The sequence below is a fragment of the Vipera berus genome (assembly GCF_964194415.1).
Source record: "Vipera berus genome assembly, chromosome: 1".
Taxonomy (NCBI): domain Eukaryota; kingdom Metazoa; phylum Chordata; class Lepidosauria; order Squamata; family Viperidae; genus Vipera; species Vipera berus.
In genome coordinates, this window is record NC_138202.1 from 331069106 (window position 1) to 331095933 (window position 26828).

Sequence of the window (26828 nt, forward strand, 5' to 3'; positions counted from 1 at the left end):
GTGTGTGACTGCATGTGTATGAGCAATCCTATGTATCATTGGGAAAACAATAAATCCCATTTACTCAGATACAAGTTGCTCTGAATGCAATCAGGTTTGCTCTTTCCTCCAATTAATGATGCACAGGGACACTTCCCCAGGAACAGCAGCCATACATCTTGAGTAAACTTATACAGGACTAATCTGCAACATGTTTTTACTGGGATTGCATGCTGATGGCTCAGCAACTTTGCAAAATTCAGTATTCAACAGTGCTCAACCACAAGAATTATTAGGGTTCCCTAATAGGTATCTTATTACTTTTTTCTGGTTTGGATCTGGAATTCTATTATGTATAAATAGTATTCCTAAATTTTGCTATATTCAATGAGCTACTTTCTTCTATGTGCTGCTCTATTGGCAGTATAAGAAGAAAAGCTGATAAAGTAGCTGAATTTACCAAAATGGTCCCAATAGTGTAAGTTAGCCTTGCCCAACTGGCCTCTCTTGAATTCCCAGCAACAATAATGGTGCTAACTGGAAATTCTAGTCAAATTGTCCCACACATCTGGAAAGCACCTAGTAAAAGAGGGCGGCTTTAAGACATGCAAGCACAATTATTCTCTCTCGCTGAGGATCTGTATCCGTACTACATAGGTACCAATTTATATTGTATTGGTAATGGGGTCAAAGCGAAATGCATTATTTCTAAAATGTATAAATCAATTTGAGACAATTCTTTTTAATTAAAAACAAATCATTCTTGAGCAGATCAACATGATCTAAACTGGTTTACAAAAAACCAGGAAAGTCATCCAGCTAGCTTATAAAATGTTTCTCACAGTGCTCTAAATCCTGTCATGCATATGTCTTTCCCCCATCTTGAAAATTAAAATTGCTTCTTAATTGTCTAGAGCTGGTGGCCAGTCAACATCCACAGACTGCAGGGGAAAAAGAAAGAAAAATAATTAAATCAGAGCTAACTCGTTTGCAGAATATCTAACCTCAGATATTGGATTCACTACAAATGATGAAACTTGGTTTTCCAAGTATGGGACAATGGGATGACCACAAAAATGCAGGCCAAGAACCACGGCGAGTGTAGTTAATACATCTGTATGTTCCCAAACTGGGGAAAGCTGAAGTGACAATATACTTGAAGTTAACATCCAATTAGCCTTTAAAAACCTGGATGAAAAGCCATTTAAAAACCAACTTGGGGGTGATATCTGATTGTTATGCTCTAGTGTGGAGTTTAAACTAAAAATGTATGCCCAATGAGCCTCTGTGATTCTCCACACATAAACCTAAGTCTGCATTCTCTCAGTCTAACAGGAAAAGTTTTGAAGAGGGATGAGATGCTGTAGGTCGGAAATGACACAGATTTCAGAAATTAAACTCAGGTTGCTAGATCTGAAACAAACCCTCTATGATTTGTCCCTTAATTTCCTACTGGAAAGAGCAATGGTGGCAATTCTACCCTTCTGTCTACAGAGACATACAAAGGGAGTACTTACCTCTACATCCAGCTCCAAGATGTCTGCAGTTGTTTCCAACAGGAAACCAATATTGGGCTTGGTTCTACCAAAATCTCCATGTACAAATTCTTTAACATAACTAACAGTCTGTCGTTAAGGAAATGAGAAAGATGAGCTTGTTAAAATAGATTTTAAAGTAATACTTTAGAATATGCACATCTCCCTTTCTCATTCTTTCTCAAACACACAGCCAGGGCTAAATGACAGGATCTAGCAAATTCGAGGGGAGGGGGTGTGTGTTAGAAGAGAGCATGCCACCTTCTGGGGGAAGGGAAGGGGATAGAGAAAAAAGATAGAAAGGAACAAGAGTCATGTGTATTTCACACAATTTTCTAACCCAAGGAAAACTATACTTGAAGATTTATGTTCATTCTCCAATATTTAATACTATTCTTTCACTGAAGAGCTCGGTACAGAATTCCTGCCCATTGAGGCACTTCAGTTCAGAAAGGATACGTCCCCGCTTGTGTCTTCAAGTGAAGGCGGAAATGGTGCTCATCTATGTACTCAGACTGCATGCTGTGGATGACACGAACTCTGACAGCTAGTGGCCGCCGATGAAGTACACGTAACGGCGTTTTTTGATCAAGCTTTAATTCCTGCTCAAGAATTTCAGATTAAAAAAAATAACATTACATACATCACAAACCCATGAGACAGAAAATTCAAATGTCAATTCAGACATCTTCCCCAGTGGAGACCAGCTCCAGGTTGCCACACACAGTAATAACAAAGTAACCTTGACAAACCAATAATGAGGATGAGAACATGGCAAACCCTTTGCAGGATAGTATGAGGATTCAAGAAAATGTTGATAAGCTGTAAAATGGGCAGTATATTTTTCAGTAGGGAGAAATGCAAAATTCTACATTAGGTTGACATGAATGGGTACATTCCTATACTAGGAAACAGTGGAAAATGTGCATGAGAAAACATTCTGGGTATCTTGGTGAATCAGAAGGTGAACACAAGCCAACAGTGTGATTTAGCTGCAAAAAAGCAAATAAATCTCTAGATATCAGAAATATAGTAATATTCTGTACTGAGACCATATCTGGATTACATCTGGGCATCACATTTTAATAAATACTAGAATATGTCCAGAGGAGCACATGGGAGGAAAAACTTGCAAAAAATGATTGGAGGCATTGAGTATGTGAACTGGAGAAGAGAGAACTGTGGGAAAATATATTAATTGTCCTTGGTAATCAGAAGGGTTGTATAGATGAGGTAGAATTGTTTATAGACATTTCAGAACATAGCACAGAAAGAATGGATATAAATTACAAATCAGATTTCAGTTGGGCATCAGGGGGAAAAAATCGAGCAATAATTGCTGTTCAACAATGAACAGATTGCCACAAGAGGTGATGGACTCTTTGCTGGATGTTTTTGAATAGAAGCCTCTTGGTCATCTTTTGGAGATGTTGTAATACAGTGTTTTTCAACCTTACAACCTTAAGATGTATGGATTTCAATTCCCAGAACTCCCCAGCCAGCAAGATGGCTAAGGAATTCTGGGAGTTGAAGTCTATACAACTTAAAGTTGCCAAGGTTTAGAAATACTGCTATGGTAGATTCATATACTAGGCAAAAAGTTTGATTAGATGTTCCCCAATATCCCTTCCAATCCTTACTTTTTAAGAACTATTTGTTGTGCATTAATGCTCACTGCCAATACTAATGCCATGAAGGTTGAGGGAAAATAATATGGCATATGAACATTTTTAAGAGATACATAGTAGGTGAAATACCAATTCACTAAAAGCAAATAAATACATTTTCAAACATTGTTCCACTGATCTTTTCTTCCTGTTGACAAGAATGAATAAGCCTTCCTGTATTACAGAATAGAACAGGGCTGGAAGGGACCTTGGAGGTCTTCTAGTCCAGCCACTTGCTCGAGCAGGAAAACCTATACCATTTCAGATAGGTAGCTGTCCAGTCTTTTCTTAAAAAACCTCGATGAAGCACCTACAACTTCTGAAGGCAAGCTGTTCCACTGGTTAATTGTCCTCACTGTTACTGATAGGAAGTTTCTCCTTAATTCCAGGTTGTTTTTGTCTTCAGTCAGTTTTCAACCATGGTTTCTTGTCTTGCCCTTTGGTGCTTTGGAGAATATTTTGACGCCCTCTTCTTTGTGGCAGCCCCTCAAATACTGAAATACTGTCATGTCGCCACTGATTCTTCTTTTCTTTAGACTAGCCAAACCTGCAGCTGTTCCTTATATGTTTTAGTCTCCAGGCCTTTGATCATTTTAGTTACTCTTCTCTGAACTTTTTCCAAGGTCTCAACATCTTTTTTTGTAGTATGGTGACCAAAATTGGTTGCAGTATTCCAGATGTGGTCTCAATAGTGTTTTATAAAATGATACTAATACTTTGCGTGATCTTGATTATCTGCCTCTGTTTATACAACCCAGGATTGTATTAGCTTTTCTGGCTGCTGCTGCACACTGTTGGCTCATAGTCAAGTGATCATCCATTAGGTTGACAAGAATAGACTAGATCATCCATTATGGTTGAAAAGAATAACAAATCTTCCTGTATTATGGTTCTATGTCTGACAGTTACTTATAGAAAGATGGATATATATTATTCTTATTTATTTCAGAAGTATTTCTACAGAAAATGGCTGTTTCAAGGGACAGAACAAGCAAATATATCCAATGCCTTTTACGGCTCAGTGATGGCTTGGACCTTGTTTAATATACACAGAGCAAGACATTTACTTGTTAATTCTGTTGAACACTTGATTATAACAGCTCTCATCCTAGACCAGGGGTGTCAAACTCAATTTCATTGAGGGCCGCATCAGCATGGCGGTTGCCCTCAGGGGGCCGAGTGGGTATGGCCAGGGTGGGCGTGGCCTACTGGGTGGGCGTGGCTAGAGTGCGTATGGCCTACTGGGTGGGCGTGGCCAGCTCTACATCGTTGGCATCAAGGGTGCCTATGGGGGCCTGGGCAGGAGTGGGACAGATCTGAGGGTCTCTGGCAGAAGGAGGGTCTCTGGGCCAGGGCCAAGGCAGTGGGGGCCGTTCCCTCACTGTTTCCAGGATGGCTTCGCGGGCCGCATGAAACCACTTCGCGGGCCGGATCTGGCCCCCGGGCCTTGTGTTTGACATGTCTGTCCTAGACTAACTGTTCATTAAATAACCCAACATAATGTATCATTTATACATTATCCATCTGCATAGAAACTTCTTATAGAAAGTAACTTCTATACTGCCAGTGTCACGCTTCTGAAAATATTACACTCAAAGCCACTACATGAATTCTGTGGTCTCCCATTAAAAAAAAGGAACAGTTATTTTCATCTTGCATTTGATGAAGTTAAACATGGGGCTTGTAAAATCTTGTAAAGGATTTAAAAGCGAGCAAACAAATGATAAATACCACCCCAGACATGCAACCTTCACTGAGTCTAGAAATGTGATGTCTTCCTTTTGGATCACTTTCTCTGTCCATATTAAGGCACTGTAGGACTTGGTCTTCTCTTCTTCCCCTTCTTTCATATGTACAATGGCCTCTCTGAAATAAAAACAAACAACAAATTAGAACAGCCACAAACTTCTGATGGGCAGAAGATGTCTCATCAGATATTAGACGGGAAAAATATCTCCTCCTCCATCCTGCCGCATATCCCTGATGTCAAAAGTAGAAAATCTGCAGTTGCAGAGGATTCCCAAAAATTTGCAATCTGTAATACAAGGACCTTTAAGTTACTTGATCAATAAATCAATAAAATATGCTGATCAACTGAAAAAGAGAAGCAAATCTCCCAACTCATGCTTGTGATCAAATACATTTTAGACCTTTTAATGATCTTGTGTTATAGGTTTGTTATTCTTTTCTTCTTATTATTAAATTTATAATCATTATTCATATATAAGCATGGAAGGCAGTTAATAAGAACAAAACAAAACTCAATCAAAATAGCAGAATCAATACTAAAATCAATACTATGTTTTAATTTTTAACTGTGTAGTCAATTTATTTTGGGGCTGTTATTTAATTCTTTTTTAATTTTTGTATTGTTGTTTTTTATTGTTGTTAGCCGCCCTGAGTCCTTCGGGAGATAGGGCGGCATATAAGTCCCAAAAATAAATAAATAAATTAAATTAAATTAAATTAAATTAAATTAAATTAAATTAAATTAAATTAAATTAAATTAAAATAAAATAAAATAAAATAAAATAAAATAAAATAAAATAAAATAAATAAATAATAGATAAATAAATAAATAAAATCAGGGGAACTGAAATCAGTTTAGCCATTAAGTTTGGAAAAAGATGTATGTCTACAATTTTCCTACTCCCCACTGAGGAGTGTGTATCCAATGTTCTACCTCAGAGAACACATTCCACTGCCTGGAAACCTCAGGACAGGGGGCCCCTCCCATTTCACAAATCAGTCGACTCCTTTAAAGGAGCCTCTTCTGCTGTTTCAGTAAATATTCCAGATTATGTCAGTGTCAGGAAAAATGAGGTGATTCCATTTTCCATGGAAATATGCTAAAAAAAGAGACTCAGGTTGAGATTTTTTTTTTTAAAAAAAGTCCTGTTTTGAAAAGTTTTATCTAACAAGGTCAACTAACCTGTTTACAAGCTGTAAATCACGAACTTGGACTTTGTCTGAAGAACTGTTGATCCTCTAAAAGTGTTTTTCAAAAATAAAAAATATGTGATTATTTTGCAATCGAAATCTGATAGTAAAAACAATTTCTTTTAAAAAATGGGTAGTTAAAGCACTATACCCTTACAGCTAAACAAGGAGTACCATGTATGTCCCTGAATTTCATCAAATAATTCTTGCCATATGAATTATGAAATCAGCAGTGTGTATATATGGCTTAAATGTTAGGGCAGGATATATACATCATCATTAAGCTGATGATGTGTAAAATTGCTATGATAGCTTTCCCTTCTCCATGGATCTTAGGGCTGATTTTTCATCTACCCACTGTTTAATACCCTCCAAATAGAGAAGATCATATTAGTCCCCAAGCAATTTAGCTTTATAGGTAAATTCAACCTTTTGCAAGGAAATCTCTGGTTGCCTCCCTTCATGCCAATCTACATGACAATGGTTACAGGTCAACCTTCAAATATTATACCTGTTGAAGTGCCTTCATTTCTATTGCAGCCAACTGGACTTTTCGAGGATTAACCAGCTCAACTGCAAAGGGCCTTCCTATGAACAATAGTGTAATCATGATGGTGGCAATCAAGAAAGGAGGGTGGGAAGAAAGCAAATATAAAATTATAAACTAGTTTTCAGATTTAGACATGGGGAAAAAAGAAAATTGACTATTGAAAAAAGTCCCATTTTCAACAAAATATATAAAATAATATCAAGACGTAAGTTCATAAAGGGAAAAACTTAGTACATACTTACCTCAAAATACCGAAAATTAAAATCAGTTGCACCAGATCAGGTGCAAATGATTAAAACATCATTATAGAGAACCTGGAAGGAACTAGTTTTACTTAAACCTCAGACATTAGTTTAATTTACTCTTTACTTAATTATAGATGCCTAGAGCCTGAGAAGGGATTTCAAAGGAACACTAACCAAATGGACATAAATAATTCCACTGTCCAGAAGATCATCTACAAGTGTAAAATATTTCAAAAGCTGCCTACTTGCCCAGGTCAGGCTGTCGCAGTAAGTTCAACCCTACAGCAGAACACAAAATGTTTTTAAGAATCCTAGGATTTCATCACAGGAGCTTCAGGTACCTCTTGCTACAATCAACGTCAAAGTGCATGAGATTTCCATTAGAAAGAAATTGCACAAATTAAAACTACATGGGAGGCGTGCCAAGATAAAGTTTTTGCTGTCCAGAAAAAAAACATACCAAGACAAGACGAAAGTTTGCTTATAAACACCTAGGAAAAGACCAAGACTTCTGGAACAATGTGCTCTAGACAAACAAGTACCGTATATACTTGAGTATAAGCCGAATTTTTCAGCCCACTTTTTGGGCTGAAAAATTCCACTTTGGCTTATACTCCAGTCAACAAAAAAACTTACCGAGGACTTGTGCGCGGCTGAGGCTTTGGTGCTTCCGGGATCGCGCGCACCTCTCCCAAGCCACCGCCGTCCGGAGACCTGCCGACGTTTGGGGAGGTTTGGGGAGGTGCGCGCCTCCCCAAACCTCCCCAAACATCGGCAGTTCTCCGGACCTCCGCGCCCTGCCTGCCTGCTTCTTTCCGCAGCGGAAAGAAGCAGGCAGGCAGGGCGCGGAGGTCCGGAGACCTGCCGACGTTTGGGGAGGTTTGGGGAGGTGCGCGCGCACCTCCCCAAACCTCCCCAAACTTCGGCAGGTCTCCGGACGGCGGCGGCTTGGGAGAGGTGCGCGCGATCCTGGAAGCACCGAAGCCTCGGCCGCGCGCAAGTCCTCGGTAAGCTCCGGGCGGTCACTTGCTTCGCGTCTCCTGAGGGAAGGGGGGGCGACTGGAGCGGGCGTGTTTCCTCGCCTGCTGGGCACCGCGATTTGCCCGGGGAACGCGCGGGCCCCGAATGGCAGCGTGGAGCGAGGAAGCGGACAGCCAGGGCTTCCCCGAGAGCCGCGGCCACACAGGGTATTCCTGTGTATTCAGGCTTGCAAAATGGCGGATCGAGCCTCTGCTGGCGGCAGAGGCTTGCAGAGCGCGGATCCAGCCTCCGCCGGCGGCGGAGGCTTGCAGAACGGCGGATCGGCTTATACTCGAGTCAATAACTTTTTCCAGTTTTTGGGGGTGAAATTGGGGGTCTCGGCTTATACTCGAGTCGGCTTATACTCAAGTATATGCGGTAAGTTATTTCACAGTAAAATTTTCATAGTTTTTGTTGTTCAATTACAACACCTTTATCTTTAAAAAATGTTTAAATGAAGATCTTTTATACACAAATGTTCTTAAGTTGTAAGTTTTCTCATAATGAAATTTCTTTAGAAATGCTATCCACATGATTGCAGCCAATTCCATTTTTCAACAGGAATAGAACAAGAAATGGCAAGAAAATATAGCAGATTCCTTGTATTCAGAAATGTAAATATTAACAAAACCCTTCAAAACGTTAACTTCTAATTGCTGGACAAAACTTCCAAGCTGCAGTTTCAATGAAAAATATTGATTTTCTTAATCACTTAGCAGACTTCTACACTGAACAGTGGGGTGGGCTCCATGGCCTAAGTGGCTCCTTCCAACTCCCATGATCTCAGAAATGGCTTTTTTTTTGTCAAGGGATCATCAATTGATATCTCCCATCTAGGGAGATATTTTCAAGTGTTGAACTTACCACTGCCTAATGTTCTCACATCCACATCTTCCCTTCCAGAGGATGAAAAATTAAAACCTTAAAAACAGGAGAAAGAAACATTGACCGAATTTGCTGAGGCACTAATACTGTATGAGAGAGATGCAGTTGTCAGAATCAGAGCATGAGCTAAAGGTCCATATGCAAACCAAGCAATTCAACATGACCAAGGCAAATCAGAGTTTAGCTCTACATTAAGCAGGTGCTGGGTTACTTGCTTGCACGATTTTTCTGCATTTTTTTCATCAGTGTGTACATAGCTTATTTTAAGTAACGTAGAGAAACGTATGCATGCAAACACTCACTATCTGCTTTGAAGGCAGCCATGAGATGTTCCAAGATCAATTCTTCTACAGATGATTCCATCTTCCTCTCTCCATCTATAATCCAGGGAGTCTGAGGTAGAGTTCTTGAATATTTATTGTATCTTCCTGTTTCAAAAAGAAACAGAGAACAGAAAAAACGTGTTACGATATTTATTAACTCTTAGTTCAGCAAAAGTATTACGAATAAAAGCATTTTACTAGAAGCCAAGTGCACAGAAAGGAAATCACTATCATAAAGCATGTATTAGAAGATCCTTCAAGAATTGCCCTTTAAGCTGCTTTTTCCTCGTGCCTTAAGCAGCGAAGGCCCTAGCATAAGTTTGCTTCAAAAACAGATCTTTCAGCTGGTTGATCTATTGTGATATACAGCACATCATATGTTAAGGTTTTTTTCTGTTTGATGAAAGTATCAATACTTTGATGAAAAACAACTTTGATGAAAAACAATATTGGTATTTCATCTAATCATTCTGAACTCAGATTATTTTCCAAGATGTTTTCCAGTGACTTCAACAGAACATATTGTCAACTGGGTACAGTCCTTTCCTAAGGAAAACTGCCAAATATATATACCACTTCGTAATAACTCATTTTAATCAAAAATACGCTGTGATTTTAAAACCAAATCCTCATTTGAAGTCAATTTTATATATTCTAATATCAATTTCCTTCAATGCAGATGAATGTCAGTGAAAAAACCCCCATCATTTTTAACACTTTCTCAATGTCTGACTTGTGCTGTACCATCATACTTCCCCATAGAACAAAACTGTTTATATAATCATATGAGTAACCTTTTCTTATTAAGCAGAGGGCACAATTGCTCAGTAATCTTTTAACAAAGGAGTAATCCTTATCAATCTCTACTAAATTTGTTCTCACCAGCCACAAAAATGGCACCATTGTTGCACTGAATGTCTATAGCTGTGCAAGGAGTTTTAGGTGAACGTGGAGGAGATGGATAGTTCCTGTATTAGAGGAGATACAAAGAGCAATTCACTAAATAAAAATAGAAGGAAAAGTTAAAACATTGTGCAAAATAAATAGATTGTGCAAAACTTTCTTTAAAATATTTCAAAAACATTTTTACAATGTGAATAATTTTAAATAGTGCAGTATTATATCTAAGAAACAGAAGCAGGCAAAAAATTAATTGATAACTTTGGTAATACAGTAAGAGAAAATCTGAGCTCATCTACCATAACCAAAGGAAAACAAGCTGGCCTGTAGGCTTCTTCAGCAGCATATAATGGATGCACATCACCAAAGCACACTACGCGTTCCTTCCCAGCGTTTCTGTAGCCTTTCAGTGATGAGAAAATCAACACCACCGAGCACATCCTTCTCTCGTAAATCATTTTTACAAAGATATCTGCAATACCTTTACTCTCCCATTGCTAAACGGTCTACCCAAGACCAATTTTACATTGCCCTACTGATTCAACCCCCTCAAATGAATAAGATTGCCAAGCTCTACATAGAGCATGCAAAATCCACTGGATATTTACATGTCAGCTTGAGCAATCCGTGCTTGACACATGCCTAAATTGCTTTCATGACTCCTGTTGCCCAATTTCAGTTTTTGTGGCCATAATTTCTCTTTTTTTAAAATAACACAGCACAGGTTTTGGTTTTATTTACCATTTTTTATCCTCATGCCTAACCCATATCATCACTGTCTTGACTATTTTTAGGCCTACTTTTCTTATGCTAGAATTCTTAATCACATCGTGTGGGGTTGTTGTTTTTTTACTTTATATTGGCTGAATATTGAAATAAAGATACTATAAAAAAATAGTTTGCAACACTGCTGCCCACTCTTTCTAGTTGTTCATGACCCTTTGATAAGTTTCCTATCCACAATTTTACAACTTGGGATCATCTAAAAATCTATTAATAATTCCTTCCACTTCATCTTTTCGGTTTTTCATAAAGATATTGAATATTGCTGACTCAAAGAAAGAGCTCGGGGAAGCCTACCTGATTGTTTCTTTTTAGGATGAAGAACCACATATGAATACCCTTTGGATGCAGCTATCCAACTGGTTGCTAATCTACCAATCCGCAATACTAATTAGCACATATATGTTTATTCTGTTTGCAAAGCAAATATGAGAAACCTTTCGAAACACTTCACTGACTTCAGGGCACACTGCATTAATAGTTTTCCTCTATCACACAAATCACTGTCATAAAAATTACAGTTGGCCTTATTTCCTGTTCTTAAAAACCTCATATTCGCTGCTGCTAGAAACACTATTTTCTAAGTATCTGCCAACATGCTGCTTGATTATCTTTCTGTTGTGTGTGAATGTGGGGTGACTTACTTGTGAAACTCTTCTTCATCAATCATATCCAAAGCTTTTACCACAGCCATTCTGGTGAAGACTGACTATAGAGAAAAGTAAAATATTATTCAAGTTATCAGACACTGCAAACCTTATTCTTTCTACCTGATTTATTTTAGCCAAGTAGGAAGCCATTTTTCAATGGCTTATCTGGTAATACTCCTTTTGTTTGATGCTTCCTTATTTTGTTCTAAGCTTGATGTTTTATTATAGAAGAAATGTTTTACATTTTTAATAGAGAATTAGGTTTTACAAAATCTAACTTCAGATTGCTTTGGATGCCAATCTTACCTGGGAAGTATGTGCCTCCCTGTATTTTATTCATTTTTATTTATTTTTTCCTTCTGTTCAATTGTCTCTGATTCTTGGAGACTGCCAAAATAAGTCCCTTTTTGGCAAGATTTTTCAGAAATGATTTGTCATTACCTCTTTCTTAGGACTAAGAGAAAGTGACTGGCCCAAGATCACCAACTGGCTTCATGCCCAAGGTGGGACTAGAACTCACGATCTCCCAGTGTCTAGCCTGATGTCTTAACCACTACACCAAACTGCCTTTCCTATCTTATATTAGAGTTAACATGATTCATACATAAAATATTCTTATTTATTTATGTTATATGACTGCCCATTTTGCAAATTCTGGGCAGTTAAAAAATTAAAAACTATATAAACCAAATAATGATAAAAGACAAGAATAAGTATACTATGGAAACTAAGGAACCTGCAACTAGCAATTGCCTGTTTTTAAAGATACATATATTAAAAAGTCTAAGCCAGTGGTAAGTACTCTGCTATTCTCCAGATGTTTTGAATGGGATCTCATGAAACTTCAGCCAGCAAGGTCAAAATATTTAGAAAGCACCAGAGTGCCAATTATGAGATACAGATATTTGAAGCACACGTATCGGTAACTGTATAAAATTAAAGTCAATTACCTGTTTATTTTTGGCTGGTTTGAAGCAGCTTGGACACACTGAAGCTCTGGGTGAAAACAACAAAAATCAGTCAAATATCTTTGAAAAGGTGATTATATTTTCTACCAAATAATGAGTAAAGGTAAAGGTTCCCCCGCACATGCGTGCTAGTCGTTTCCGACTCTAGGGGCTGGTGCTCATCTCCGTTTCAAAGCCGAAGAGCCAGCGCTTGTCCGAGGACGTCTCTGTGGTCATGTGGCCAGCATGACTAGACGCCAAAGGCGCACAGAACGCTGTTACCTTCCCACCGTAGTGGTCCCTATTTTTCTACTTGCATTTTTACATGCTTTCGAACTGCTAGGTTGGCAGAAGCTGGGACGAGTAACAGGCGATCACTCTGTTACGCGGCACTCGGGATTCGACCCGCCAAACTGCCGACCTTCTGATCGACAAGCTCAGCCTCCTAACCCACTGAGCCACCGCATCCCATTAAATAATGAATACAATAATATAATGTTTTATACTTGCCTGTGTCAAACCATTTTATTAAGAACAATCACCAAGAAGATAGATACTTTTTAAAACACCTTTTCTCTATCTAGTCAGGCAACTCTTGCTCCTTAGGGCTCCTAAGGCTCCAAGGCTCCTTTCTTTGGCCATGGAACAAAGGACCACTGGAAAGCTCTGCTTCTCTGGCAGAATATCACAGCAAAATTAAGGCCAATCTGAGGAGTTTTGTGTTGTTGAGCTCCTGCTGACATTTGCCCAGGGATTAAAAAGCCGAAGGGCAGAAGATTCTGATCTCTTCTATTGACTGGGAGATCAAAGGGCTATATTCAAACAAAATACAAGCTTGAGACAATCAACTCAATTGGAACTGCTTAAATCCCAGTTCAGGCCCTTGCATTTCATTCTTGACAAGAAAAAACTGATCTTCCCACTTCACTCCCCAGATCTTTTTTAAATGGAAGACATTTAGCAGGTGAAGGCTAGAATGGCTCCAATAGCATGAGTGAGTAGAGTTATATTCTTACCCTGTCCACTCCACTTTAACGGTCCTCCTGGTACCAGAATCATGGGCAAGAAGAAGCATGTTATTGGAAACAGAGTGAGTGATATCTGAGTGCCACTTACTCTGTTTTTATTTTATTTATTTTTTATTTTATTAAACTTATATACCGCCCTTCTCTATCCTAAGGAATGCAACACAAGCATGGTGACATTAGGCAGGGCACCTAGCCCTCAGCAGCAGCCCTAATCAGGGAAAACAGCTTGTCTATTAGCTATTTCAAAGCGTAGCTTGCTCGAGGTATCTCAGATATTGGAGGGAGACCTAGAACGTTCAGCCAATACCATCTGTTTCTGCTCTCATAAAACATTGTTTCTTATGTTATTACTTACAGAAAACAGCAATCTTCATCTGTCTCTGGATGAGCAAATACAACACTCACTTCAAACAGGCTCTGAATCACAAAGATAGAAGTTAGTTTTTAATTGCTATTGGCAAATTTGATTTCCTCCACATCACTTTTTTTCCCAATAGCTTGCATTCATTCTGTCCAATCATCTGAAGCCTATCATCAGGAAGAGAATTGATGTGACTAATACAAAATGTGAGTAACAGATTCAAGTCCTTAAAGCATATGTGGCAGACAGTGATCCACACAAGGCCCTAAGACATACAACTGCAGATGTCAAAGAACAGATCAGTTGTATTATTCATATTGGCATTAAGAGACAGACATCTTTCTCGGATGCATCAGAATTTCCTGCAATAAGCACTGGATATCTTCAGTGCTTATGGATGCTTCTACTTCATCCCTTTTACAAAAGAAAATCAGAATGATTTTACATATACCAATAAACCATGAAATACCAGAGTATAAAGCCATGGTCTACAGTTGGCTTAATAATTTGAATTGGTTCAAAGTTTTAATCATAGTTCCTGATTCTGACAAACCCAAATTATCTTACTCTCTATGAAAAAAGTCATGTTTGGGTTTAACTGCCCACTAAAGTCTTTCAGTTCTTTAATTTTCATCTCCACTGCTCCCTCCTACCATTATAAAAAGAGAAGTTTAATACTAAATTTATTCTTTATTTGGGTTATTTATCAACTCTTCTTTATTAAAAAAAATAGTTTTACAACCAGAAAATGCAACAAAACAATATGAAAAGGCAATACAAGTATGGTAGGCTGAACAATTTAAAATGCAGAGAGAAATGAAATTTTAACTGGTACCAAAATAAATGCAACAATAGGACAAATTTCATGAATGAGTATTCCACAATATAATTTCAAAGATTCTTTTCCTGTTTGTTGCATAATGGAACAAAAGATACATTGAAAAGAGTCATCTCTAATAAGGTCATCTAGTTAAATTGTAACACTTCAAAACAAATTTCTTTTTACAAACACCTAAGTATTGCTGAAGTGAAAATGATTTGCCTGAACTTTGGAACAAAGATGTGAAATATTCTAAACTAACACATCAACAGTTGATATTAAAAATATTCAATATGTTAATGAATGAATAAAATTCCATCAACGCAAAGTGGTGATTTTCAGCTTCGTAGTATTAGAAGTGCAAAATTATGGAGGTAATGTATATATAATATGGGCTTGTCCCACTATTGTTCCACTTTGGTTTTATATTTGTACATTTGTTTAGGAAGGGTAGCATTGTTTAAAGATGTGACTGCAGCTTTGAATTATATTCCCAGACTAGAAATTTATCAACATACAAAGACTTATTTAGTGTAGCATACAGAGAAAATGACTTTTTGTAGTAAAAGACAATGCACTTCTGGCTTTAAAGTCTAGAAATGACTGTATGCTTTTGCTTTTTGCTTATAAACTAGATCTATACTGACCAAAATTATTTTCTGTGATGGTGGCTTAATACTGCATTTAAAAACCAAGTTGCGGTTTCTTATATATAAGAAGTTATCTTCATGTTTTCCTTGTGGTTGATTTTTTTATATTTCTTTTTTTCCCCTTACATCTTTCTTCTGTAAGTTAAACCAAGGGTCCACAACCTGTCGGCCATGAGGGATTTACAACTGGGCCAGCAAACACACATGCGCTCATGCGCAGCCTCACTTGCACAAGCAGCGGGAGAGCACATATGCATGTGCTCCATTTGCATGACAGGGAGGCAGATATTTACACCACTTGTGCAAATGGATCTGTGCGTGCATGCCCTTGCCGGTCGCTTGTGTCCCCTCCCCTCCCACCAATCCGCAAAGCCAGAAACCAATGATTTTTTTTTAAAAAAAATTGCAGACGAAGGCTAATACAATTTAAAAATACCAATGAACAAAATTTACTCTGCACCAGGAATATTGTCCCATCAGGAGAAAGGATTCTGTCCTCTTTTTGCCCTTAACAGGCTATTTATATTTGGAGAAGGCATTCAACTACATGAAGGCCCATCTGCAGTCTGAAACTAGCACAGCCAAGATACATGTTGCATCAGCTAATAGTGAGCTAGTGCTGCAAAAGCAAAGTACATGGTTTATATATATATTTATGCTACCTTTCCATCAGCAGGGACTCCCAACTCCTCCAAGAACAGGGGATGGATAAGCCATTTGTAAGCTTCTTTCAGCTGAACAAAGTCATCTTTTCCAACTGACAGCCCCAGTTTCCTAAATTGTAAAAAAGACTTTTCTGAAGTACTGTATGTGCCATTGGGATAAAAAATAAACTGACCCATATTTTTACCATCTCAACAAGTTCTTCTGTAATTCTGTTTTTGTTTATATCCCACCTTTCTTGTTTTTACAAATATTGCAAGGTGGTGAATATATTCAATACACCTTCCTCCTATATTCGCCACAACAATCCTGGAAGATGAGTTGGGCTGAGAGTTAATGATTGGCCCACTCAACTGGCTTTCATGACTAAGGTGGGACTAGAACTCACAGTATCCTGCTACATAGCCTGGTGCCTTATCCACTAAAGCAACTATTAACAATCTATTATAATATAAATGGAATTAAAATAAATTAAATAAATAAATAAATATTAAAGGGGTGTCAAACTGATGGCCTGCAGACCGGATGCGTCACACACAGGCTACGCCCACCCCAGCTCTGCAAAAGCAAAATGTGATGCAATCGAGTTTGACACCCGTGATCTAAAGGACTGGCAACATTTGTCACACCTGTCACAGTGATAGTAAAAACACACTGACCCATGATGGAATATCCAGAACCGGTCATAGTTTTGACCACTTAAGTATACTACTATTTAAAATCATGTGCCCAGAAATCACCCGATACATGACTTAATCAAGGTCACTGCTGCTTCAATCATAATTAAATCATATCTTGGTCCTTAGATTGTCTGGAGAATTTACTCACCCCATTTCTTCTTTCACCAGCAGCCATGCTGCATGCTTTAGACATGCACATAAGAAAAAGTAGGGAAACAAAAGAGGTGGAAAATGAGAAAGAAAGAGCATTGATTAAAAAAATTCTCAGTATCTGGCTGAAAATATTCTGACCACATTTTCTCTACTTTTCATAAAAATTAAGGTCTGTCTGATACATAGGGTGGTGACCTTTAGCCAAAGTACTTCTACAATCTCCAAGTGAAATGTTAAACTTCAAATCAACCTAACCAAAACAGCCAGCAATGATTTTCCACTTTGCTCCACCATCAATCCACCATCTTGGCTAACTACTGCCAATCCCATGTTGTTCAATATCTACCCTAACAAAGTAAATTTCCCAGCATACAAAGCAAGGCAATGTATAAGAATATCCTTTCTTTCTCATTGAAGGCCAATTTGAAGCATAAATAAAAATATCTGCAAAATACCCACCTCTCTGACTGAAAGTTGTGGTGGGAACGACACTGAAAACACAAAACTGAAAAACTGATATTCAGAAGAATTGATCTTGTGGCATACCTGAAAAACATAAGAGTTATTTAAAATATTTACCTACCATATTTCAATCTATATCCCTCCAGAACAAATTACTTCATACAGGGTAATCTAGAAAACTGTTTGAGTAATATTATTTACAAAATAATTTTGTTTGCAGACAGTATTTTTTAACTTAGAATAAATATGTTGAGTCTTTCAGTAGATTCTTTCAGTACCTAATGTCTAACTGCTTCTCACCAGTTTGGCTTTAGCACTGGGACAAAAACATCGCTCTAGAAATGTCTCACCATAACCAATTCAGAGGTTGAAGAGATTAACTAAACCTGGCAGGAGAACTAAAAATATTGTGCTCACAAAATATTGTTTAGTGCAAGACAAAAAAACAATGGGGGAAAAACCATCAGCTTAGATGCGTGGTTGCCTTAGAGAATGCACGTTTGTTTAGCAGTCCTAAAGTTTGCACCTTCAGCTGGAGGTGCAGCAGAAAGCATTGCTCTTTACAAAGAAAAGGCAAAAAGTCATATTTACATATGCTAATATTTGCCAACTCAAGAAGTTTCATTTCCACAGCAGTTGATGTTGTATTCTTTTGGTATTCCTCTCTATCCCAAAAGATTCTTGAGCAGCCAAAAGTGTGAAAAACCAGCTGGTTGAGGAATACTGATCTTCTAGGACAGGGGTGTCTCAGCGGCTTTTGATACCATCGACCATGGTATCCTGCTGCGACGTCTCAGGGGGCTAGGAGTGGGAGGCACAGTTCTTCAGTGGTTCTCCTCTTACCTTCTGGGACGCTCGCAGTCGGTGTTGGCAGGGCGGCAGAGATCGACCTTGAGACCTCTCATTTGTGGAGTTCCTCAGGGATCGGTTCTCTCGCCTCTCCTGTTCAACATCTATATGAAGCCGCGGGGTGAGATCATTCGTGGTTTTGGAGTTGGGTATCACCAATATGCTGATGATACCCAGCTTTTTATTTCGACCCCAAACCACCCCAGTGATGCCCTCGACGTGATGTCCCGTTGCCTGGAGGCGGTCCGGGTCTGGATGGGGAGGAACAGGCTTCGACTCAACCCTGACAAGACTGAGTGGCTGTTCGTGCCGGCATCCCGGGAAATTCCGATTATTCCATCTTTGGCCATGGGGGGTGAGCTATTACCCTCCATAGATAGGGCTCGCAACTTGGGGGTCCTTCTAGATTCACAGCTCTCTTTGGAAGAGCATATTGGAGCTGTGACTAGGGGGGCCTTTGCCCAGGTTCGCCTGGTGCGCCAGTTGCGGCCCTATCTAGACCGGGATGCCTTGCGTACAGTCACTCATGCGCTCGTGACCTCTCGTCTAGACTACTGTAATGCTCTCTACATGGGGCTGCCCTTGAGGTCCACCCGGAGACTTCAACTGGTGCAGAATGCAGCCGCGCGAGTTGTCTTGGGGGTTTCCCGATACTCCCATGTTACACCTTTGCTCCGCGAGCTGCATTGGTTACCGGTTGCTCTACGGGTGAAGTTCAAGGTGTTAGTGATGACTTACAAAGCCCTTCATGGCATGGGTCCGGATTACCTACGGCAACACCTGCGGCCGGCGTCAACTTCCCTCCGTCCAGTGCGCTCCCACAGAGAGGGCCTCCTCAGGGTGCCGCCGATCAAAGAATGCCGATTGGTGGCCCCCAGGGGGAGAGCGTTCTCTGTGGGCGCGCCAGACCTTTGGAACCGCTTACCGGTTGAGCTCCGGATGGCCCCCGACCTTCACTCCTTCCGGCGTGATCTCAAAACCTTCTTTTTCGAACAAGCTGGCCTGGTCTGACGGGATGGGGTTGGGTTTTTATAAATAGTTTTAATTTTAATATGTATTTATTTTATGGGCATAATGGTTTAATGGCTTTTTCATTTTTGTATTCTGTTTTTTATTATGTATTGCCCTGTTCACCGCCCTGAGTCCTTCGGGAGAAGGGCGGTATACAAATTAAATTATTAAATTAAATTAAATTAAAACTGCCGGCCCATGAGTCAGATGCATCATGCCAAAACGTCGCAATACATCGTGACACATTACATGACGTGGTGAGTTTGACACCCCTGTTCTAGGAGATATTAAATGGTGACCCAGACACTGAATCTGAGCCTCTAAGCTAGAAGCCACATCAGTCATAATCTACAAAATTGCCATTCTGGAAGAATACTTTACCCAATGAACCCTGTGCTTCCTGGTGCTTACCAGCTCAGAGAACACAAGATCCTAAGTCAAGAAGGAGGAAGTACCTGGAAAAATAACTTAGATCAAGAAAAATCAAAGGCTACAACTGTGTTCTAAATTTTGCTCAATGGGTTTCTTGCGTAGTGTTATCTAAGATACTGTAACTACAGTATCACCAATTCCTGTCTCATGTTTTGTGCACTTGTTTGGGAGCAATGATATTTACTCTCAGATAGTCTGACTAGATTTGCAGCAACAAAATGTTCAGTGAAATCCTCTATGAATACCAGCTATGTTTACAATAATATTGTATGTTACATTTGGTTTTAGCCTTTAAAAAGCTGAAAATAAAACTCCACAAGGCTGACACTTACAGCTTTGACAAAGTCTATTTCACAAAGATCCTGTAGAATCCCCAAACATATATTGCACACAACTGGATTTAAATTCTCAATTGCTGGAGTGTCACTTCCATCATTGTTAATATTGTTTAGCTCTTGACTTCCATTTGGGTTTTGATCTTTAATTCCATTAGCATTTTCCAGTTTAATCTTTTTACATGGAGGATTAGCCATTTCAGAAGATAATATATTTTCGTCTTCTTTGCTCTCCAGAAACTTGCATAGTTCATGAAATAAATCCTGATTGATAAGAAAAACAAAACAAAACAAAAATAGAACTCTGTCAATATGGTTTTGTTTAGAAGAGTGCCACTTGTGTGTTCAACAAGGGATAACCGCATCAAGTTATAATTAAAGGGAGTCTCAAACTGAAAGCTACAGGTTCTGTTTATCTACACAGGAGTTTTTAATGAACTAATGTCAGGTAGTCAGTGATCTTGTAAAGTACCGTATATACTTGAGTATAAGCCGACTCGAGTATAAGCCGAGACCCCCAATTTCACCCCCAAAAACTGGAAAAAGTTATTGACTCGAGTATAAGCCGATCCGCCGTTCTGCAAGCCTGAATACACAGGAATACCCTGTGTGGCCGCGGCTCGTCGGCAGGTCTCCGTTCCTCCTGCCGACCTTTGGGGAGGTTTGGGCGCCTCCCCAAACCTCCCCAAACGTCGGCAGGTCTCCGTTCCTCCTGCCGACCTTTGGGGAGGTTTGGGCGCCTCCCCAAACCTCCCCAAACCTCGGCAGGTCTCCGTTCCTCCTGCCGACCTTTGGGGAGGTTTGGACGCCTCCCCAAACCTCGGCAGGTCTCCGTTCCTCCGCGCAGACCTGCCGACCTTTGGGGAGGTTTGGGCGCCTCCCCAAACGTCCCCAAACCTCGGCAGGTCTCCGTTCCTGTTTGGGGAGGTTTGGGCGCCTCCCCAAACCTCCCCAAACCTCGGCAGGTCTCCGTTCCTCCGCGCAGACCTGCCGACGTTTGGGGAGGTTTGGGCGCCTCCCCAAATGTCCCCAAACCTCGGCAGGTCTCCGTTCCTGTTTGGGGAGGTTTGGGCGCCTCCCCAAACCTCCCCAAACCTCGGCAGGTCTCCGTTCCTCCGCGCAGACCTGCCGACGTTTGGGGAGGTTTGGGCGCCTCCCCAAACCTCCCCAAACCTCGGCAGGTCTCCGTTCCTGTTTGGGGAGGTTTGGGCGCCTCCCCAAACCTCCCCAAACCTCGGCAGGTCTCCGTTCCTCCGCGCAGACCTGCCGACCTTTGGGGAGGTTTGGGCGCCTCCCCAAACCTCCCCAAACCTCGGCAGGTCTCCGTTCCTGTTTGGGGAGGTTTGGGCGCCTCCCCAAACCTCCCCAAACCTCGGCAGGTCTCCGTTCCTCCGCGCAGACCTGCCGACCTTTGGGGAGGTTTGGGCGCCTCCCCAAACCTCCCCAAACCTCGGCAGGTCTCCGTTCCTCCGCGCAGACCTGCCGACGTTTGGGGAGGTTTGGGCGCCTCCCCAAACCTCCCCAAACCTCGGCAGGTCTCCGTTCCTGTTTGGGGAGGTTTGGGCGCCTCCCCAAACCTCCCCAAACCTCGGCAGGTCTCCGTTCCTCCGCGCAGACCTGCCGACCTTTGGGGAGGTTTGGGCGCCTCCCCAAACGTCCCCAAACCTCGGCAGGTCTCCGTTCCTGTTTGGGGAGGTTTGGGCGCCTCCCCAAACCTCCCCAAACCTCGGCAGGTCTCCGTTCCTCCGCGCAGACCTGCCGACCTTTGGGGAGGTTTGGGCGCCTCCCCAAACCTCCCCAAACCTCGGCAGGTCTCCGTTCCTGTTTGGGGAGGTTTGGGCGCCTCCCCAAACCTCCCCAAACCTCGGCAGGTCTCCGTTCCTCCGCGCAGACCTGCCGACCTTTGGGGAGGTTTGGGCGCCTCCCCAAACGTCCCCAAACCTCGGCAGGTCTCCGTTCCTGTTTGGGGAGGTTTGGGCGCCTCCCCAAACCTCCCCAAACCTCGGCAGGTCTCCGTTCCTCCGCGCAGACCTGCCGACCTTTGGGGAGGTTTGGGCGCCTCCCCAAACCTCCCCAAACCTCGGCAGGTCTCCGTTCCTCCGCGCAGACCTGCCGACGTTTGGGCGCCTCCCCAAACCTCCCCAAACCTCGGCAGGTCTCCGTTCCTGTTTGGGGAGGTTTGGGCGCCTCCCCAAACCTCCCCAAACCTCGGCAGGTCTCCGTTCCTCCGCGCAGACCTGCCGACCTTTGGGGAGATTTGGGCGCCTCCCCAAACGTCCTGCCGAGGTTTGGGGAGGTTTGGGGAGGCGCCCAAACCTCCCCAAACAGGAACGGAGACCTGCCGAGGTTTGGGGACGTTTGGGGAGGCGCCCAAACCTCCCCAAAGGTCGGCAGGTCTGCGCGGAGGAACGGAGACCTGCCGAGGTTTGGGGAGGCGCCCAAACCTCCCCAAACAGGAACGGAGACCTGCCGAGGTTTGGGGAGGTTTGGGGAGGCGCCCAAACCTCCCCAAAGGTCGGCAGGTCTGCGCGGAGGAACGGAGACCTGCCGAGGTTTGGGGAGGTTTGGGGAGGCGCCCAAACCTCCCCAAACAGGAACGGAGACCTGCCGAGGTTTGGGGAGGTTTGGGGAGGCGCCCAAACCTCCCCAAAGGTCGGCAGGTCTGCGCGGAGGAACGGAGACCTGCCGAGGTTTGGGGAGGTTTGGGGAGGCGCCCAAACCTCCCCAAACAGGAACGGAGACCTGCCGAGGTTTGGGGAGGTTTGGGGAGGCGCCCAAACCTCCCCAAAGGTCGGCAGGAGGAACGGAGACCTGGGGAGGTTTGGGGAGGCGCCCAAACCTCCCCAAAGGTCGGCAGGAGGAACGGAGACCTGGGGAGGTTTGGGGAGGCGCCCAAACCTCCCCAAAGGTCGGCAGGAGGAACGGAGACCTGCCGAGGTTTGGGGAGGCGCCCAAACCTCCCCAAAGGTCGGCAGGAGGAACGGAGACCTGGGGAGGTTTGGGGAGGCGCCCAAACCTCCCCAAAGGTCGGCAGGAGGAACGGAGACCTGGCGAGGTTTGGGGAGGCGCCCAAACCTCCCCAAAGGTCGGCAGGAGGAACGGAGACCTGCCGAGGTTTGGGGAGGTTTGGGGAGGCGCCCAAACCTCCCCAAAGGTCGGCAGGAGGAACGGAGACCTGCCGAGGTTTGGGGAGGTTTGGGGAGGCGCCCAAACCTCCCCAAACGTCGGCAGGTCTGCGCGGAGGAACGGAGACCTGCCGAGGTTTGGGGAGGCGCCCAAACCTCCCCAAACGTCGGCAAGTCTCCGTTCCTCCGCGCCCTGCCTGCCTGCTTCTTTCCGCTGCGGAAAGAAGCAGGCAGGCAAGGCGCGGAGTTTGGGGAGGTGCGCGCGCACCTCCCCAAACCTCCCCAAACTTCGGCAGGTCTCGGACGGCGGTGGCTTGGGAGAGGTGCGGGCGATCCCGGAAGCACCAAAGCCTCGGCCGCGCACAAGTCCTCGGTAAGTTTTTTTTGTTGACTGGAGTATAAGCCGAAGTGGAATTTTTCAGCCCAAAAAGTGGGCTGAAAAATTCGGCTTATACTCAAGTATATACGGTAAATTTAAAACCAGTGAGTTTTAGCTTTGAGTAAACATGCATAGCACTAGGCCAGGGGTAGGCAACCTCGGCTCTTTTATGACTCATGGACTTCAACTCCCAGAATTCCTGAGCCAGCTATGCTGACTCAGGAATTCTGGGAATTGAAATTCATGAGTCATAAAGAGCCGAGGTTGCCTACCCCTGGACTAGGCTGAGGATCATAACACCAACACTGAGAAGGATGAGTTCTCCATTAAAGAATATCACTTGGCTTACACTTTTGGGCAAGTGACATTAAAAGAGAAATGAGAAAAAAATAGGCTGGAAGACCTCAAGTAGGCCATAACTCAGTCAGACAATGCAGATTCTTACAGTATCTCTAGCAAGATTTATCTATTCTTAGGAAATTCTCCAAAAGTATTTTGAGGAAAGAACCAGGTCTTAGATAAAAAAAAATCTGACAGTCAAGAAAATGGTATTATGCTTGATAGACTAATGATCTAAATCAGCATAAAGCAGCTATATATTCCAGCTCTCCCTTCACATTTACCGGATTAACAAATGGAACAATCAGAGGAGACTAAATAACTTAATAGTCAAATTCCTCCACACACCTGGATTCTAAGAATCAGTCATAAATGGAACACTACTGACTTTTAATCACTTTCAATTTATAGAATTATTGGCTTCATGATGTTGTGCTTGATCATTTCCTAGACTTTTTTAGCATTCTCATCTCTTTCCCCCATTCAGGATCCCTAGCACAAAGTAATAAATAGTACTGCTTGCATCTTTTTGGATCCTGTTCATTCCAAATCTCCTTTCAGCCCTCAGGAAAGATACTATGAAAAGAGGTGTGACTGAGACTGAACTCTTCATTAAAATAACTCTCATCAGCATTATATATTCTAATTTAATCAAACCTTATGAGGTTCCCTGTAGGAAGTCTGCAATCCTACACCACACAATCTGAAAATACAGCGGGGACATGTTCCAGAATTCAGTAACATCTGAGCAACAGGTCTGTCTTTTTCTGCCAGTACAACCATGTTGACGAAGCCTGTATTCGAGGGAAAAGTTATTTACAAAATCACTACAATAGCCACAATGGAGAGAGGATCAAGGAAGGACCATAGTTCACTAATAGTGTACATGTGCTACATGCAGTTCCTCCTTCCCCCCCATTGTCAGCACAGACAAAATGAAGCTCAATTGATCAAAGGTCTGACAATAAATGGAAGCTTCCTTTGTTCCTAAGAAAAAATTCATGACAACAAACATTTAGAAAGGACAAATTAAGAGAGAAGATACGGAAGTAACAATTATGTTACTTATGCATAACAACCACTAAAAAGACCTTTTCTAGGATGATCTATCCTCAAGATGGCTCTTCAGGTCTTCTAATAATGTACTCATCAAAACTGTAATCTAATCCAATCGCCCTGCTGCTGATTGTCCTCTTCTATTTCTTTCCATCTTTCTCAATGTTATAGATTTCTATAGAGATACCTTTTGCACAAAGTAACCAAATAATTATATTACTGCTATTACTAATTTTTATCCCACCTTTTTATATATAATTCAAGACAGCTAATTAATATAAATCAAATATTCCTATTTTCTCTGCAACAATCCTATGAAATGAACTGGGTTGAGAGTCACTGGCCAAAGTCACCCAGCAAGTTTTAATGCCTAAGGGAAGCCTACACCTTAATCTCCTTATTTCTGGGCCAGCATCTTAACCACAGGTAATTTGAGCTCAGTCATTCCTGCCTCAAGTGAGAATTTGGATCTTGCTTTTTGTTTCCTTTCTCTCATTTCAATTTGCTGATGTCTAAGATGTCAATGTGTAGTCACTTCATTTCATCTTTCACTTTGTTTAGTTTTCCCATGTTCATGCTTTTTACATTTCATACAGTTTTAGGGGGTGATGCAAGTTATAACTGGAAGATGCACAAGTGCAAAAGTCTGCATTAAAGGTGTATGTACAGCTCCAGCTCTTACCCAGTCAACAATGTATTTTTAAGACAGCCATTAATTATGTGCTAGAAGCAAAATTCTGGTTATGGGATATCAGTGCAGTCTTAAACATTTTTTCTTGAGAAAATCTTTATTAAATTAACAAGAGTAATAAGGACTTTAGCTTCAGAATTATGCTATGATTTATCTTAAAGGTTAAAAGACAAATGCATTTATCTCGGTCATATACAATTATCTTTGGAAATATGTTTTATTCCATGTTTTGACATTTTGAGATTTTTTGAAAAACACAATGTATGCTCCTGCCTTTCCATTTTTGAGACTTTATAGTCTAATCTATTGAATCTCTAGTAATTTACAATGAAAATGAAAATACTGTAGATGGATTTAGAGTAGTATATACTCACATAGATTCCAAATTTCAGTCTATTTGTCAGATTATAAAATCAGGATTTAAATGAATAGAATATATTCTTCTCTTCCCACTTGAGTGTTGCTCAATGTTTGATTTACAACTGTTTTGCAAGAATGTTTCTTAGTTACTTCCCACCCCAGGTCCTGCTATGCTATCTCATCATGGTGATGGTGTTCCTGAAAAGAATGAGCAAATAATGCTGGGAGTGAATGCCAAAGTATATACCGGTAATCTTAGCAGGGTCATCTAAGAAAGCAGCTTATTCTAGTCCCTCAGAAAAAACAAGCAGGCACCTATATCAGGCAGCAATAATGTAGGAAAGTGCTGGAAGTGGAAAATCACTGTAATGACAACAGCAAAGGCATCTTTCGTATTGTGTGGAAGATTGCAATGGTAAATTATGTAGACCTAGCACTGGTATTACCTAGGAAGATAATGAAACGTCTGTAAGCAAACAACCAAACACAGGGACCACTAAGGAATCCATATTTTCTTTTATTGGGAATGATAAAACATGCCTCTATTTTTCCAAGAAAACCATACAGATAGACAATATAAAGTAACTGACAATATAGCGCCAGATAATAGGCCCCTCAGGTTGGATGGATTTCAATATGCTATAGAGAAAGATCTGAGAATCTTTTCGAGCACTCATTATGTTTATAATGTGGCTAGATTAAAGTCTTCAGGATCCCTGATGCTGCCATACAGGAAAGGAAAATCTGTCTAACTCGCATCCTCCCCTAGAACGGTCGGGATAGTGGTCGCATAAACTATATTGGGCGTTGTATATTAATAGAAATTCAACCGGGATACTGGAACGTATACTGTGTGGTCTGCGCTGCTAGCGTATATTAGCGAGCACGCAAATCCCACAGAAACTGTGACTTACCTCCGAATAAGCATTGGCAAAGTATTGTTAACTCTATCCCTTTATGTTGCTACAAGAAATCAAGGAATCAAAGTAGTCTACAAAACCTTTCTACTC

General features: G+C 41.6%; 1 protein-coding gene across 1 annotated transcript; it reads right to left on the minus strand.

The window, feature by feature from the left end:
- Positions 1-701: 701 nt before the first annotated feature.
- Positions 702-26212, minus strand: PUS10 (pseudouridine synthase 10). Its single transcript, XM_081332645.1, has 19 exons — positions 26134-26212; positions 25833-26016; positions 24369-24505; positions 19866-20132; positions 17239-17325; positions 16775-16809; positions 15946-16057; positions 13808-13869; positions 12428-12473; positions 11472-11536; positions 10027-10112; positions 9124-9249; positions 8801-8857; positions 6633-6709; positions 6114-6169; positions 4930-5047; positions 1974-2116; positions 1497-1596; positions 702-920 (listed from the first exon to the last, which is right to left on the minus strand). The coding sequence occupies exons 3-19, from the start codon at positions 24492-24494 to the stop codon at positions 882-884; spliced, it is 1602 nt and encodes a 533-aa protein (XP_081188771.1). The 5' UTR covers positions 24495-24505; positions 25833-26016; positions 26134-26212; the 3' UTR covers positions 702-881.
- Between the last annotated feature and the right edge of the window lie 616 nt (positions 26213-26828).

What these genes read in the sequence shown, in the direction of transcription:
- PUS10 (XM_081332645.1), bottom strand. Translation starts at nt 24,494, where the DNA reads ATGGTTGTACTGGCAGAAAAAGACAGACCTGTTGCTCAGATGTTACTG. An exon ending in TGGTGCCATTTTTGTGGCTG is followed by an intron (nt 9,250 to 10,026) that starts GTGAGAACAAAT and finishes TTTTTGAAACAG; the next exon opens with GAAGATACAATAAATATTCA. An exon ending in CATTTCTAGACTCAGTGAAG is followed by an intron (nt 2,117 to 4,929) that starts GTTGCATGTCTG and finishes ATTCTTGAGCAG; the next exon opens with GAATTAAAGCTTGATCAAAA.